General features: G+C 54.8%; 1 protein-coding gene across 1 annotated transcript in view; it reads left to right on the forward strand.

Annotated features, from left to right (window-relative positions):
- LOC127748822 (uncharacterized) overlaps positions 1 to 17,161 on the forward strand; it is a 131,953-nt gene that overhangs the window by 68,939 nt on the left and 45,853 nt on the right. Inside the window, exons 4-5 of the mRNA XM_052263834.1 lie at positions 4,912 to 4,963; positions 14,430 to 14,589. Of these exons, the coding sequence (XP_052119794.1) occupies positions 4,912 to 4,963; positions 14,430 to 14,589 (212 nt within the window). The remainder of the gene's footprint in view (positions 1 to 4,911; positions 4,964 to 14,429; positions 14,590 to 17,161) is intronic.

Here is a 17,161-nt window from a genome sequence, read left to right on the forward strand (position 1 = left end):
GGGGGGGTGGCTGCAGCTGCGACGCCCGGGAGATTTATGTGCGATCGGCGTTGGTGGTGCGAAACCAAAAGTTATCGGCTGTCGTTTAACTGACAACGCGGGACGCTGGCCGGCTGGTCGTCGGCTGCTGCTGCTGTACCACCACTACTGCTGCGGCCGCTGCTGCCTGAGCTGAGGTCGCCTGGGCTGAAGCCGAGTCGAGGCAGAAAAGAGGTTTTCGCCAAGGACTAGGTTTTGCAGCGCTGCAGCGCTGCGGGGCCTGTGGGCTGCTCCACGCTGTCGCTGGTATTCGCTTCTGTTGCTGCCGCCGAGCCAGAGCGCCCCTCCCCTATCCCTACATGCGACGTGTGCGTGCTGCCGAAACATTCCTAGCTTAAGAACTTCTCCTCTTATGCCTCTCTCTCCCTCTCTCTCCCTCCCTCTCTCCCTCTACTTTTGCCTGTAAGCTTCCCTCGGCCGTGCGAAAGTGACAATGTGGAGCCGCGTGGCGGCCCGAAACCATTCCTGTATCACGCTGCCGTCGCCTGCTGCAGCTGCAGCCGCACTAGCAGCTGCCTTGACACACTTGGGCTAGCGGCGGCCCACGATCTGCTGTGGCGGCGGTGGCGTCGCGCAGCCGCAGCTGCAGCCGCGGCGGCGAAGTGCAAGCAAGCCCGTGCAAGCCGTCGCCCTGATGTACCTGGCAGGACGCCGGTGGTGCCACCCGTGTGGTGTGGGCCACAACCCCTCGCCCTGCCTCTGCACTTGTGTAACCGGCGAGTTGTCGGCGCTCGACGAATACTGGGAAAGCTCATATCTCGGATGAAGAAGCGGTGGTCCGCGTTCTTTCCCTGAACTCTTCCACGAGCCTGGCCCGCTCCGAGGGGTCTCGGCCCACTCTGTGTTGGGCGAGCTGCCTACCCTTGGTTTCACAGGCGTTCGATCCTGCTCAGCACGCGTACCGCGTGCTTGATCTTAGTCCTGTACTTCGTATTTTCCGCCGTGCTTCTTCTTAAAACGTTGATGTAGACCATCCCACTGTTAGACAGGCAACTCAACTGTGTGCGAATGGAGCACACCTGGAGAGAGTGTGAGTTTCTTCGCACTCCTACTGGTTTGTACAAAGTGTGCACAACTCCGAGGAAAATTCACACCCTCACTTGGACAAGTTTGCTAATTTGAATTCCCTCGTGTCTTGAAAGGGTACAATTTAAACATTCACACATTTTTATTTGCCCAGTGTGCATACACTGCTGGTAATAATTTGGGGATGTGGAGACTGTCGGTTTGTGACTTGACTGCATCTTGCGGTGGCGCGGCTTGCGCCCTTGAGGCGCCCGGCGTGGTGCGGGACGGGGCCACTGTACCGTACCAGAGTGCTGCCAATAGTGTTACGCCGCGGTGGCGCAGCGTGGCGCAGGAAGGAAGTGGAGGCGCCGCTCATCAGTGGCTGAGCAGCCACGACGGTGAAGGTGGCGGCGGCGGCGGAAAGTGAAGGTGAATGGCAAATAAGTCTGTCCAACTGGGACAAACTTAAATACTGTGTTTTCGTTTATCGCGCCACGCCCCGCCACCACCCCGCTCATAGTCCTTATGGCCACATCGTGCCGGGCGGGGCCGGGCCGGGCCGGGGCCCCCCTGCGATGCAGCCAAGTGGCCTGGCGGTGGTGGTGGTCCTCCCACACGGGCCCCGCGTGGGCGCCACCGGCCCGGCGCGCCAACCCCCCGGCGGGGCCCCGGCGGGGCGGCGCTGGCCAAGCGTTCACCTGCGGGGCCCCAACATTATTAGGGCACATAACTGCATCGCGATGGACGACCGGGGACGCTGCAACAGGGGCGAGGAAACTCGTTGGGGTCGGAACTGGCCTGGCCGGGCACGAGGCGAACGTGTTAGTGTAACGAGGTCTCTGATTGGTCCAAAACAGACAGCCGTGGCGGACAGGTAGCTGTCCCGCAGCTGTCTGCACTGGCTCCGGTGGAAGGTGGAAAAGGGAAAGGGGGGGGGGGGGGGGGGGGGTTGGCACACAGTTCGGATGTAGGAATAATACTGTAGCCGTTCGTTGAGCTATGGATTTTTTTATGCAGTCTTTAGGACTCTCTCTACCAGACGAAAAACCAAAATTACCATTTAACTTATCATGAAAATTTGCACAAAACCATTCAAAAACATTTAGCGTCTGCTGTTTTTCTTTTTTAATCCAGCTATTTATTTCTTTTGCGTTTCCTCCTCGTAGACATACACCGGCCTAACTGCTCGCTGAGCGTTTGGTCCGGCCCGGCAGTGCGGCGGGGCGGCCCCTGCATCCACAAACCAGTAGCCATTCCGCTGCGATAACCATTAACATACGAGAGCCTTCGCATAGTCCTTCTGCATTTCCTGCGGAATCCATGACAAGTTCTGGCTGCGGTAGTGTGTGCCGCTATAGGAGCGGATCCTCTAGCTAGCTGCAGCTCGCTGCCGCCACCACCGCCAGTCGCTGGGCTGGTTTGGCAATGGATTAAAATATATTCCTGCGTATCCTGCGAGCCTGCTGGCTCGCTCGGAGCCTAGCCGCCAGGTTAACAGGGCCGCTTATTCTCCTGGTGTGGACGCCCACCACCATCGCCTTTGCACAGTAATGAAAGCTTACGTCCGATTTCATCGTAAGTTACAATGAACCCTGCAGCACTTGTCAGCTTCGGCGAATTTTCACCCTAAGCTACGGAGAATTTTAACCGTAATCTACGATGATTTTTAGCGTAAGCTGCCGTAAATTTTCACTGTCGGCTACGTTGAAAATCGTTGGACGCTTTTTACCGTGATGCGCCCAGTGATATTCACCGTAGCTAACGGTGAATATTTGAAGCTTAACAGTGCTGGTGTGCCCACATATTTTGCCTGCCCTACTACCAGCCTACGGCGTAGGAGGAGGAGGTACATCACCAACGAAAATCATAAAACGTATACAGCACGCAGCCCACGTGCTTGTATACCATCCCGTCCCTGGACCACCGCGGACCCCCCTCGGCGGGAACAGGCACGCGTCCAGCGGCAGGCAGCTGGGCAGGACGGCCAGGCCAGCTTTGGCAAGCTTGCGACACGCACACCACCCACAAGCTGGACATAGTGAATGGCTAGGACAGGCCATTTCGAGACGAAAATCCATCTTGGAGGCGCGTAAATTCTCTACGCGCCGGCGGGCAAGGCGGGCTGCTTGCTTCACTGGGCCTATGTAATTGTGTGTGGGTACAGCAGAGTGCTCTAACGTAACAAGACGGTCTGCAAAGATCCATAAGTTGGCACTTTAAATTTTAGTGATTTTAGTGCAGGAGAGCAAGTACTCTTTGAATTGCAACTTTGCCACTTCTATTTTATTTATTTTTAATATTTAAAACATGTTACAAATACGTGTTTGAAATCTCGTGAAGAATGTAACCATACATTGAGATTTACTATAATTTGATTACTTTATCATATATAGCGTCTAAAATGCTTCCATTATTATCGGCTATCAACCCTAGCAGATGCAATAAAAGAGTGCCCAACCACAGGCACAATGGATTTGGACCACGCAGGTGTGGACTTTGCAGGGACATCCTGCCGCGGCCACGTGCGCCACTGGAGGACGTCCCGCTTCACTTACATCATGCATAATGAGGGCCGATAGCAGCGCAGGTGTGCATCCCGAGCCTAGGCGCGAGCCCATGGCACGAGTCGGTAGGTTGGAGCAGGGGCGCCCTTTTTCCTCCTACCGGCGTTTGAATAACATGGCAGGGTCCGACCTTGGCGAGCTCGGCGAGGTAGTACCGCTTACCTCACACCCCCTTGTTTGTTCGCAAGTTCTACTACCACTACTCGTATCGCTGCGGCATGCGCAGCCGTGACCTCCGGCCGGCCGCATTCACTTCTGGGTCCGACGCGCCCTGAGATCAGCTCTGTACGGCTCTGTAGGCTTTATACGAGACTCTATACCTTATGTTTTGGAGCGGTTTGTATACCCATGACCTCCAGCCGGCCCCATTCGCTTCTGCCGTGGAGAAATTTCTTATCTGAACTGAACTTTTGCACGACTCCCACAACAAACATTACAGCGAGAATTTCTGTCCACAGGAGAGCTTTCGGGCTCCAGAACCAATCATAAGCGAATGGACGTTAGTTACTTGATGTAACAATACAAATGCTCAAAAAGTTCTTGATTTTCCAAAGAGCTACAAGTTGTCATATCGCTCGTCCCTAACTCAAAGCACGCACGGTGCAGCGCCTCTAGAGAAACCAAGTATCTTTGCGCGACGCTCGAGAAACCAAGTATCGTTGCGCGACTAGTGAAACCACGTAACGCATTTTTTGACGATTTTTTAGGAACTATATATTTGAATAGAGGGAAATTTTCTCTATCGAATGGTATAGGTTTCAAAAATCACCAAAATGTGGAGATACGTGGTTTCACTAGAATCGCGCAACGATACTTGGTTTCTCGAGCGCCGCGCAAAGATACTTGGTTTCTCTAGAGGCGCTGTGCCGTGCGTGCTTTGAGTTAGGGACGAGCGATATGATAGCGTGTGGACGGTATGGAACTAATATCTTATTTTAAGAAGGCCTGAATGAAAATTACCATTTATCATACCCAAAGGCCTAAAATAACGTCATAGCCGCATAAGTGATCTAGATTGGTACGACAGTTTCGTCAGCCGAAATAAAATTAAACTTTTGAAAAAGAATAGAGCGTTTTAGGTGCCCATGTTATCTTCTTTATGATAAATCTCATTTAGTGTCTTTACCTTAAGTTCAGCTCACTGTTAAATCCTTACAAACTAAGCTTACAAAGCATCCTTTGTAACACAAAGCAAATGCTTCGTATTACAAAGCATTGTTTTGAAAGTTTTACCACTACTCTTTCTCAGAAGCATTTTTCAGAATCTTCATGACTACTACTACTTTTTTGTTGTTTCCAGCGACCTTCTCCCCAGTCTCCTTCGGGGCCACATTAGGCTCCATAGAGTTAAGGTGAGTCCTAGTGAGCAGAGCATGTCGATGGCTCCTGGTCACGTTATGATCTTGTGATGTTACGTAACGGAGCTGAGCGTGCCAGCAGGATCATCAAGGGTGGGGGCAGAGATATTAGCGCTCGCGACGCTCGCGTCCTCGAGACGTTTATCGCTATGTCGTGGTGGGTAACGCTGGCTAGCGCTGGCCAACGCAACGGCATTTGGCCGGGTATCTGGTCTGTGTATCGCGACATTACATACAATACGCCTCTGCAAACTAAATGGTGCTAGTGGAGTCGCCCATTGACGCGGCGCGGGCAGGCGCGCTCACACGACATAACCCTTTACTTTATTCCCCACCGCGCCACGCCACACCACGCGTCGCGGGCGATCAGCGAACGGGACGCACCGGGATACACGACACGGGCGACGACACGGCGGCCGCCACGGCGGGGTGTTCTTCGCGACCTTGTTTTTGTCGGAAGGGACGTGCTAGTCGTTTCTCCATATTAGGAAGAGAGCGGGAGCTGCGCAGCTCGTCTGCACCAGAACATCGAGATAAATATTTTGAACCCCACGAGAAATTTTTCTCCTCGAAGGATTGTAAGTTGCAGTTGTACAACTTTGAGTTACTTGTTTTAGCCCTATTATGCTGGTATGGGATTTATGGTCAGGTCCGGGGGGTTAGGTTGTAATTGCACTTGGGATACAAGTTTGAATAGTTTGAAGTACAAGTGCATAAGGTGGCGTTTCTGAACCAATTATCTCACTAAGGAAATGAAAAAAAAAAATGGAATACCTCGATAAGGGTTTTGATTGCAGACTCTAAGTTAAATGTGGACTTGACGGGCATGCAATTTTGTTAAGTGTTGCTCACTGATATCATCCTTCTAGCGGACGAAATTCCATACAGAAGTGGCGGCATATCAGAGCCTAGTCCTGAGCTCGGATCAACGGTGTATCAGCTAAAGGGCGCTCCTGCGAAGACATGCGCGGCGTTCTAGCCGCCTGGAAGAGCCGTTCCATTAGAAGATCATCTGGCCTAGCCGAAGAGTATCACACCCGCGAGCGGCAGAAGCCCCCGGAAAGGAAGAAGCTATTACAGCCGTCCATCGGCACATCATTGGTCGGGCCCCGCCGCCCCCAATGGCCGCCATGGTTACCGCGCTTACGGTGTCCGGCTCTGGCGAAATGATTCATATGCGGAGCAATAACACAAGTGAGATGAATACAATGTTGCCTGCTTCAGCTTGGAGAAGCCATTGCTGGCCATGTGTTTGTCGCAGCACTCGAGGAGATGAGAGAGTTCGGCTCGCGATGAAATCGTCTCTAAGTGTGCAGAAGGTGACGCGTAAAAACTAGATGGCGTTCGAACATACCCTTTTTCGTAGCCGCATTTAAGAGTACGTGCTACACGGCTCCATACTCCACGTGATTGACCGTATCCCCGCGGCCGGCCACGCCACGCTCAGAGCGTTCCCTGATCGGAATCCAATCGCTTGATACAATCTGGTGGCGTCGTAGCGCGATTCCTCTGCTGCCTAGGGGATAGGAAGGCCGGCCCGTGTCGGCCCCGGCTCGGCTCGGCGCGGTCCGGATTGTCAGTGGCGGGGCAACAAGGCGCTTATTTGGGTTAATGAGGGAGTCAATGCCAGGGAGGGTAGTTGTAGCATTGTGCCGTCACCCAAGACGCGGCGGCGAGCCGGGCTGGCAGCGGGGGGAGGAGGCCCGGAGCGGGGTGGTTAGCTCTGCCTGAGAACGCCGCCGCTACCTCCTGCGTGGTCCACGCACACGACGCGCTCACCGCGATTCGCTGGAAATTAGCTGTAGACTTGTCCCCTGCTATATCTTTAAAATCGCCTTTTTTTGCCCATCATTGGTTGTCTTTAAATAAGCGAATAGGCTTTTTCGAAAAGTGGACTGGCGTTGATTTAAGAGGTGTCCCATTTGTATTTCTTTACTTCGTACTTCTACCGATTGAATCCCTTTTGTCACCGTGTGTACATGAGGCTACCAACCCCCCGCCCCCGTTCCCCGCCTCCCGATGCCTTCCTCATTAATTAGTAACAGGAATGCGTGTGTGTCCCTCGTCTTTCCCATGGGCTGCTGCAGTCTAGAATCGAACGCAACAGCCCAATACGCAGCGGTGGGAGCGCCTACGGCGGCCCGCGGCTCGGGGCGTGGCGGGGCGGGGCGGCCGGAACATAAGTAGTCGGCTCCCTTTGTGCCACCGCGGCCAGGAGGCGGCGGGCGGGAGGCCTGTGGAAGCGAGGCAAAGGCCCTCCCCTTCGGCCCTTTTTCAGCAGCGCCCTCGCTGCGCTGGGTGCCTCTTTTCCGCTCATTGCGTGCCTGAAAGTACACGATGATCATGATGCTGCGGTACCCGTCACACCTTTTCATCATATTTGAAGCCAAAGTGAAGTATCCTGGTTGCCCTCACATCACAAGTGGGCAGTGGCTCATCGCTAAGTTCCACACCACTCGAGAGGTTGAACTGAAAATTTGTTAAAATAATGATTCAGTGACCTTGAAAAGTCCCACTGTTCGTTCCGGTCACTCAAGGTGGCTGGCATTGTATGTTCTTCAAATATATATTGTCCAAGCTCCAAAAATGTTATCTGTGCATGTGACACAAACCTTGTTCCTAACATTCCGCGAAGAATTGAGTTTTTATTTTTATTCTATTTCCCAATTAAAAATATGGTCTAAATATTTTATTACGTTATGAAGAGCAGGTGTTCGTATGAAACTTACAGTACTGTATGCCCTCTAGTCTGCCCCGTTTGGGACCTTGCCGTCGGCGTTAGTCGCTTATCGACAGCCTTGGCCTTGGACTTCACCTCGCAGCAGGGCCAGCGATGCACTTTTGGGCAGGAAGCGGCGAGATATGATAACCAAATTGGGCAGCGACACAAACTTATTGTGGCTTGCCGGGGTCAGAGTATGAACGCGCATCTTCTGCAGTGATAACCGCCTACTAGAGGACCAATTCCGCACTAAAAAAACACACATAATCTTGCGTCGGCTAACGCGCAATCCGCCGATACCTCTGCCACAACACAATCATTTTCTACTTTGACATGGCTTTTCGCGGAATGGCGGACTTGAAGTTGCTGTGGACGCTGGCTTCAGGCGCTGGCTGGCCGCGCGTCGCGTGGCGGCGGGGCAGGTGGCCGGTCGGGCAGGTGCAGCGCGCAGTGTTCGATGACATGCCGCGAGGCTGCTGGCTGCTCCTCGATGGATGTGACATAAATTGGTATCTTCAATTAATTACCGGTCGGATTGGTTCGCAGGTGGAAGGGGCCGAGGAGCGCGACACGCGTGGCGGGCCGGGCCTTCCGCGTGCGCGCCAGCTGAACCAGAAAGAAAAAGTCGCGCGACCGTCCAGTAGCGATGGTCTGAGCTGGCCGCCGGCGGCAGTGCTGCTGCTGCAGCCCAACGGCCTGCTTCACCTGGTGTGTGGCGTTGCTGCAGCTCCGGGCGGCCGTTGCTGTGCGAGGACCCCAGTGATGTGATGGGCGCACGCTAGCCGCAAAAACACGCGAGAAAGAGACGGGGGAGGGGCGGTGGAAAGGGGGATGGGTGTTTTTTTGCGAGGTGCACCACAATGCACTTGGGTGTGGCGCACAGCGAGCAGGGCAGAGAAAGGGGAGAGCCCCGGGGGAGGAGGGTGGCGACAGTTCGTTTCGGCTTGGGGGCCAAGGAGCGCTGTAGCGCGCGCTGCACTGGGCTCGCCACTTGCAGCTTGGTGCATCTGCCTAAATGGAGCGAGGGGGCGGAGAGGGGGGTGGGTGCGGGAAGGCGTGCTGTGGCTCAGAGAGAGAGAGAGAGAGAGAGAGAGAGAGACGGAAGGGGTGGGGTTTGGAGAGAAAGGGAGTCAGAAAAGGGTTTCTGAGGGGGGAGAGAGAGAGAGTTTCACAAGAGTGGGGTGCTGCATTTACATGCATAGGGCTGCGGCTCGGAAGGTGGCATCGGCAACGGCGGCAGCACAAGCAGCTCCTAGCATTTCCGGGCATATTTTCGGCTGCTTGCATTTTCTACAAGGAAGCAGGGGGAGCAACCTGGCCGAGCGGGCCTGCGTATTCATTCATTGGGAGTGCTCTGTTGCTGCGCTGTTGCTGCCCGCGGCAGTCTCGTTTGCAGTGGATCTGCGCTGTAGCCACTTTGGCAGTCGGAGCTGGGCCGCCCCTCGGGGCCCGAGGGGCCGCACCGACCCGGTCGGGCTTAAAAACGGCGCTAAATGAGTGGGAGAGTGGTCCAGGGCGAGGCCCAGGAGTGTGACGCAGAGGCGGAGGAGAAAACAGTTTGCGTAGTTTGAGGAGGCGGCTCGCCGTCGTTGTTGGCCGGAGGAGAAATATCCGCAAAACTGAGGGAAGCCTAGAATTATGCTCTTAGCCCCATGACGCAGACAGGCAAGCGGGATTCGACCAAAAGTCGTTTTTTTGCTGTCGCTGTCGGTTTTGTCGCGTAGAATGGATCGCGATTGTGGCAATAGGAAAACATCATCCGAGTAAGTTTTGGTGAGCCTAGCGCGCGTCGCCTGACCATCAAAATACAAACATTTGGTCCATGGTCCGTGTCTCCGTGACCTTGCTGCTGACACAGGTTGGCTTTCGGACTGGCTTATCATCACCCGACAGTGCCCCAAAAATACGACACCAGTGTTTAATAAAAATGCACTTCAGAAAGGTCAGTTCTACAGCAGCGGACACCGATAAAATCCCCGCTTGTTGACGGTGCAAGATGAGGTAGTATCAGTCACCACTCGAATGGCCAACTCGCCAATTGCCTTTTTTTTCTTTCTCTGTTCTACCGCGCGCGCGCGCGCGCGTGTGTGTGTGCTTGTGTGCTGTGCATTTCTGCTGCTGCGCAATAGAGTTCGAAGAGTGGTATCGGTAGTCGGAAATATGGTGCGGCTCGCCACAGCGTGGATCCGTATTGCAACAACTATTCGTTTCAAACAATTGGCGGCTTGTTTTCTCTCCTCTGTCCCGCGCACTGAACGTCTTATAGGAGGTGCAAAAAAATAATAGGAGCCCCCTCCGTCTCCCCTCCGCGCTGTCCTCTTCACCCCTTTCCTTCTACTTCCACTAGCCAACTCCAGGAGGGAGGACTTCGCGCGATTCTGTTTTTGCGTTGCCTCAAAGTGGTCCCGCTAGTCCGCTCTGCTAGTCGTCCTCGCCAGCGAGGCTTAGGAGGGGGCATCACACACCGGGCCAGCTCTGAGGGCGTGTGAACGGACCGCATCTCGGGAGCGGAGCGGCACGGCAGAGCGCAGCACCGCCCGGCCGGGTACTTCAAACCCCTTGAAATAGAGCTTTAACGACAGCTTTTATCGGCAACGACTGGGACGATTTTGCCAAACGGATTTGTGTTTTGACCCTCCTCTCTTTTTCAGATGAAAGCTGCGTTTCCTGTTGATCTCTCTCTCTCTCTCGCTCACTTTCCTCCTCTCTCTCCTCTGGTGTAGCTACGCCACCCGGCTGGCTAAGGCAGGCGAGGCGCCACAATGTATGTTTTATGACGGGGAATTTTAGGTACGTACGCGTGTTAAAGCCACCGTATCAGCGCGCGGGGGGGCCAACATGACCGCGATACACAGAGAGAGAGAGAGTGGGAGGTGTGTGTCCAACGATTGTGTAGGGTGCTGATCGATTAGAAAGGGTAAACTGTTCCTCTCCTCTCAATGATTTCTAATTTCACAGAAAAATTTAATCTTTTTTTTCGGTGTTAAGAAAGTGGCGATAGAAATAGTACGCCTGAAGTGTTGCATATTATATATGTGATGTGTAATGCTAAGTCAGTGGCAGCGGCAATGAGATCTTTAAAGCGTTTTTGTTCGTACAAATATAGGACTGTGACCACTACGCCTTGCCCAATTACACTTCAAAGTCCAAACGAGTGTAAGACGAGTCCCCCCGCCACACCGTGCCACGCCACTCGTCGCGGCTGCCCTACCGACCGATAGATCGCATCGCAAAAAAGAAAATGCTGGAAGGGGGAGAATGAGTTAGGTTGACAAGGCCTGGTTACACTACTACTTGCAGCGCCTGGAATGGAATAGATTTCGCTGTCGGAGTGCCTTGTTGTGTGTATGTGTGTGGAAAATAAAGTTTATGCTTCGCTGGTAAGTGCCTTGCCGTCACTAAACAGCTGCAAAAAGATGTTAAAAAAACGAAACCGACCCGGGGTTAAAAATGGAGCACTAATGGCCAAATTAATTTGTAGGTATACCTGACGTTTTGCCTTTCAACTCTAACCCCTTCCCCCTTTTTTCCCGTTTTTTCGTCTAGGGTTGCCCTTGCTAGCCTCTTTGCTCGTTGCACGGGGGAGACTCTCTGTAATGAGAATCCGACACTGTGAGGTGAACGGAGTTGAGCTAGTGCGGTCCCCGCCACGCCCTGCCCATCCTGCGAGGTGTGGGCCCACACATGTTTGCTGGTCTGCCGAGTCATTCGAGACCTCCGCTCGTGCTGGCGCGGCTTGGCGCGGCGTGACGTTGAGATGTGAAATGGCATGAAGAAGAGCAGTGGGAGACGTAAGAGGGTGTGAGTATATGTGCGGGCGGCAGTTTTAAATCGGAGACCGTACAAAAAAAAAATACACCGTTGTTGACGATATAATACAGAAACGAACTGCCAAATTCGTTATTTTGCGCAGCTGGACACTGTACAATAAATGTTTTCATGTGTTTGTGCGCAGGCAGCGTGACACATGCGGGAGCACGGGGAGTATATCCATGCAGCTCGCCGACAAAACCCCACCACATAAAGTCTGATAAATAAAAAAGCATTTAAGGGGGGATCGAACAAAGGCGTGGCAGGCGAGTACTACACGTGAGAGTTGCTGCTGTCAAAACAGGCGCGAGCATACTCACAAACACACACACAAATTACTCTTTTACGTCATACCTTAAAACACCGCACACAAAGAGGAGGATCCGGAGAAAATCCCTGCACAAAAAACGCTTGTTTGTGTCTGGAACAGTTGGCTGGACACGCACAATGTGGAACAGTTGGCCCGGCCGACACGACCTGCCACAAGCCACCATGCGTTGCGCCACTGCGTTTTGGACCCGACCAATAAAACACAAAACAGCTTCAGTATAGCAGATGTTTGGGCCTCTGCGAGTGGGTGCGTGTGTGCATCCGGGCTGTGTGAATGCTGTTATTTAGGCGTCCTGTTCTCCACACACACAAACACACACACACACACACATCGTTTGCAAACCGCACATACCTTTTTTTGCCATTCTACCTTTCTCTCTTGCACCCGTCGGCCCAGCGGGCCATATGCGGGAGGGACTGAGACGGACGACACAGTCATTCCTGCACGGCACTACACCACCGTCTGCTGCATTTCCGCTACCATGTACGTGTTTGCGATATTTTTTTTGAGGCCCTTGTTGTTCTACGTTTTTAACGTTGCTGTTGAGGCTCGCGCCACAGGAGGGATCTCTCTGCTTCGCCCACCTTTATGATAAATTGATGAAGATATGGACGCTCTATCACGAAGCCAAAGCCCCGTATTAGTCAAAGTTAGGGGACATATTTTTACAGTTGCACGGGAACAAGTATAGCGAAATGACACTTTAATATGTACGTTTGTAAAACGTACAGTATATCTACAGTCGAGCAGATTGGCACTGCTACACTTTGGTGACACTTTTGGCATACTTTAAGTATACTTTTTGAACACTTTGGCCAGTCACATTTTTGGGTATTTTGTTTCTTTCAATGCGGGAAAAATTAAATCCCCCAATCCATCGCGATACCCTTTTTCACGCAACCCGTACCCCATAATACTACAGCATTAATTTTTTGAGTTTGATAATAACGATCCTGCTGCGCATGGCCGTGCCGCCTGTCGGGTATGCAGCCCAGCCTACTCCCGGCACGCCGCCGCCTCGCACGCCGGGGCCCCCGGGAGAGGCAGGGGACATGCGGGGTCTCTCTCTCGCAGCAGGGCAAGGACCAGTTCCCGAGTTTTTGACCCACCTCAATGCGGTTCAGGTTATCCTAGCTTCCACCGCAAAACCACATGCCACACGAACGAACCACATACTCACGCACACACCGCGCACGCCGTGTGTGTGTGTGTGTGTGCGTGCGTGCGGAGCGCGGGCATAAGACAGAGAGATGGAGGAAGGTAAAAGAAAACAAATGACGGCCGACACAAATAAAAGAGAGCCGCGCAGGGAATGTGTGAGAAAAACCGCGCTAGTAAAAGGAAACGCAACAACGCGGGCCGGGATCTCAACAACACAAAAGTTTGAAGCCATATCGGGGCCGGTGAGCGGGCCGGTGAGCGGGGCAGGAGGGGTCGGGATCGTTTGTTTGGCGGTGATTACACCTGGCGCGCCGGGGGAAGTCCCTTCGCCGCCCGCCTTTAATTATTAGCCAGACAAACAAGCGAGGAGCCATGTGGTGGCTTCCTTATAATTCAGAAGACGACGCCGCTTACCATGGGCCGCGGACACTTTCCTGGTCGATTTGGGGATGTCCTATATGGCACTGTCCCACAAAAAAATGTCTTTGGAAAAAGAACTTTTTCTTATTCGAAAGAAAATATCAGCTTGCATCAAGAGTAAATTTGATCTTGTGTCAGCGTGCACTTGAAACAAGGAAAACTTTACTTGAAACACAAAACGATTTTTCTGGGTTACATATGCGTCCATACATGTTTCGAAGTGGTTGCAATTCACTTTCCCTGATGAAAGGCCGGGCTCAAAAATCAACTCCTGTTTTACAGGAATAAATAATTGTTTGTTTTTTTTGTAAATGGTTTTTGTCTGTGTGGAATTGTGTGAACATGCTCGTGTCGGCAAGTTTTTGTCCCTTTCAGTTGGCAGAGGCCGTCCGGCCGCGGCGGCAACGCGCAGTGTTGCACCCTGGGCGCTGCAGCCGAGGCTGCAGCCACCGCTGTGGCGCACTTTATGAAAGCACCCCATCGGCTGCGTTTACGGTCGCATTGGCCAAAGTCTCACTTCGCCGCCCGATTCGTTGTCGCCACCGCCGCTGCTACTTCCGCTGCTCGCGAGACCGAAGGCCCCCACCGCCCCAGCCTCACGCGCCCCCGCGCGCGACAGGGGAGGGGGGGGGGGAGAGAGAGAGAGAGAGAGAGAGAGAGCGGGGGGGGGGTGCGCGGCGCGGCGGCGCCCAGCGAGAAAAGAGTGAGGGAGTTTAACTTTGTTGCTTGGCCTGCAGGAAAATAACTTCTCGGGACGCTTTTAGTTGCACAGATTAAAAAGCCGTGGCCCCTCTCTCCTGCAGGCCCCGGCCAGGGCCGCCCCCAGGCGCCGCCCGCAGGCTCCGCAGGCTCCAGGAGTCTTCGGGACGCTCCTCGCGGCCGAAGTATGCAGACCGCAGCGGGGAGGGGGCGGGGGGAGCGAGAGACCGCCTGGCCAGTGGACGCGCCGTTTTCGGTCAAGGAGCACGGCCACCATCATCACGCCTCTTTACAGAAATATTTACTATCTGTTCCAGAGGGCTCACTGGCGGCGGCCGCGGACGGAAAACAGCAACAGAGCCTTCTTCTCTTCGCGTCGAGCGGAGCGGATCGCTGGCAGAAGGGGCCGAAGGGGGACCGACAAGAAGAGCAAAGGGGGCCCCGCGCGCCGAAGGACCCCGCCCGGGGCTGCGGCAGGTCAGTGCCCCGGACCATCTCTGCAATGAGCCCCACCACGCCCCGCCCCGCCCCGCCACGCCCCGCCACGCCCCGCCCAAGACCGGCCAGACCAGGGCGGCTGGGCCGGCCTGCAGCGGGGCAGGGCCACCTGATTGAGAGGAATCCATCCATCCATCCATCCATCCATCCATCCTGCTGCAGCTCGCGTAGCAAGTGTGCGCCTGGCGTGCCCCCGCGGGGCCCCGGTGGCGGTGCAGTGGTGGTGGTGGTGGTTCTCGCCGAGCACCTGTCCACACCTGCCGTCTCGCGCTGCTTTGTGCGGAAATGTACGTTTATTATTATTTTTCAACATTACATTTCTTAAAGGCAGTTTTGCGCGCCCGGACGGCGCTTTGGCCTGTCCGTCGCTGGAGCATGGTCATGACTCGCGGGATGCAACGGCAAAGCTCGCAGCCTGGCAGGCCTCTGGCCGTGGGTTTGATGCGCTGCAGGCCGGCTAATAATGCGGCAGAGAGATGGATCAGAACACGAACAAAAATAAGATAAGAGGTCCGGATGGACAAGCGGCGCGTAGGCCGGGCCGCTTAAGCCGTAGTGGCGCTCCAGCGGCGCTCCAGCCGGACCATCGGCCTGGAGGGGCGAAGCCCCACCCTTAACGCCGTGGTTGCGCTTCGCTTGCCTATGAGTATTGACTTTTCTTCCAAAATGCCTAGTTTCTCCTTCCTTTGAGAGACTAGTCCCTCTATTTGTTCCTAAATCTTGTCTTCTCTAAAAAGAGTCTAAACGATTGGCATTCGAAAAGAAACGCCAAAATTTTGTCAAGCATGGTGACCGTAGGGGTCCCGCCCGCCACGCCGCACCCCGCCCTGCCCCGCCCTGCCCCGCCCTGCCCGGCCCTGCTGCGCCGCTGTCTCGTACGAGACGTCCCATCTCGGCAGTTCCGTTCCGTCCGTTCCCGTTTCGTCCGATGCCCGGCCGCGGCAATGGCAGATACACGCACGGCACGCACACAGGACCCGAAACAGGTTCTGCTGTACGGTGCTCTTTGCCGCGCTGCAGCCCCTCTGGCCCGGCCCTCAACGACCGCGGGGAATAACTGAACCGAAGCGGCGGCCGGCGGGGCTATGGCAGGTCGAGAGGGCCGTGTTCCACTTCCGCTGTCACTCGGACGTTCCCAATATCGTGGCATGGGACGGCGGCGTGGGTACGCGTGCAATGTGCGGCCCAGAGGGTGGCGCTATGCTACGCGCGTCGTTACCTCTACGCCCGGCCCGGACTCGCGTCGTGCGGACGTCATTCCAAAGTCCCATCGCCTCGCCTGGCGGCTCTCCGCGATAGGGTTTCGAGCGCCGTGGAACCAGTCGCTTGTTGGGTGATCGCCGCCGCGCGCCCTCCCCGCTGCACTGCCTTTTGCTCTCCTCTCTTACTTGTTCTTCTTGTTCTGCTCTATCGCAGTTTGCAGCCCGAAGGCGCTGCTCGCGCGCAAAAAGTTGCCCTGGCCCGTCGGTCAGTCCCGTCGTGCGGCCGGCCGGCTGACCCGGCCGTCCCGCCCGGCCCCGGCTGCAAGAAAAATCCCCAATCACGCCGTATCGGTCCAGTCGGAAGAAAAGTCCAGTCACTCGGACAGCGCCGCCGCGCCGACTGACGCGCGCTCAAAATACGGGATGCTTTTATTCGAGTTTGTTCATAAACTGTGCGGAACGTAAGGACGCCGACTTTGGCTTTGGATCATGGATGACATCCACCTAAAGCGCAAATGTTCCAAGAGGACACCGCCGTTCTAGGAGATCGCCGTCACGCAAGGACGACGCCCTGCGTCGCCCCGTTGCCGCCGGTTGACGTCAGACACGGCCGCCGTATTCTAGGCTGACAGTTATCTTCTTTTACTATGTGCGTGTTCACGCGAATGTAGATATCCCGGCGTAAGGAGATACATTTGACGGAGGGGAGAGAGCAGTTTCGGGCGCGGGGTGGGGCGGCGGCGGCGGGGCGCGCTGGGGAGCGTGATGTACAGCGCGCCGCGGCCGGCCTGGATTACCACTGAAACGTAATCTTTGGGGCGCCGGCGCACACCGGGCCCGCTTGGATGGATTCGCGGAATGACGGTATAAAACATTCAGCCGCTCGGAGCGTGCCGCGTCCGGATACATCTCGTGGCGATACGCCCCATCCAACATCACGCCGGAGGATCTCTACGTTTGGGCTAAAGTGGCGTTCAGTTCTTCTCTGCCATGGCTTTGTGCCACTTCCCGCACATTTCAAGACAGTCTCAAAATGAGTTTACTAAAACAACAAAAGTATAAAGTAAACACAAGGACGATTTAAAACAACAAAACAAAAAAACAAAAAACAAGCCATTCTGCAAATTTTCTAGAGTGTTGTATAGCAGTGCAGTGGTTGCCGACATGTTCGCGGTATGGGGGCGATGATTACACGGCCTGCAACGAAAAGCAGCGCGCGTAGTGGGCTCCGTAACTCATCATCACCCCCAGCCCGCCCTGCCCTGCCCTGGCTAGGCCTGGCCCGGCCGGCCGGCTTCCTCGGCTTGTTAGTTAGTGGGTTAGCGCCGGGCTCCTCCGGGCTGAAGCCC

The sequence above is a fragment of the Frankliniella occidentalis genome, unplaced genomic scaffold (assembly GCF_000697945.3).
Source record: "Frankliniella occidentalis isolate FOCC.00 unplaced genomic scaffold, Focc_3.1 Scaffold14, whole genome shotgun sequence".
In the NCBI taxonomy this organism is placed as follows: Eukaryota; Metazoa; Arthropoda; class Insecta; order Thysanoptera; family Thripidae; genus Frankliniella; species Frankliniella occidentalis.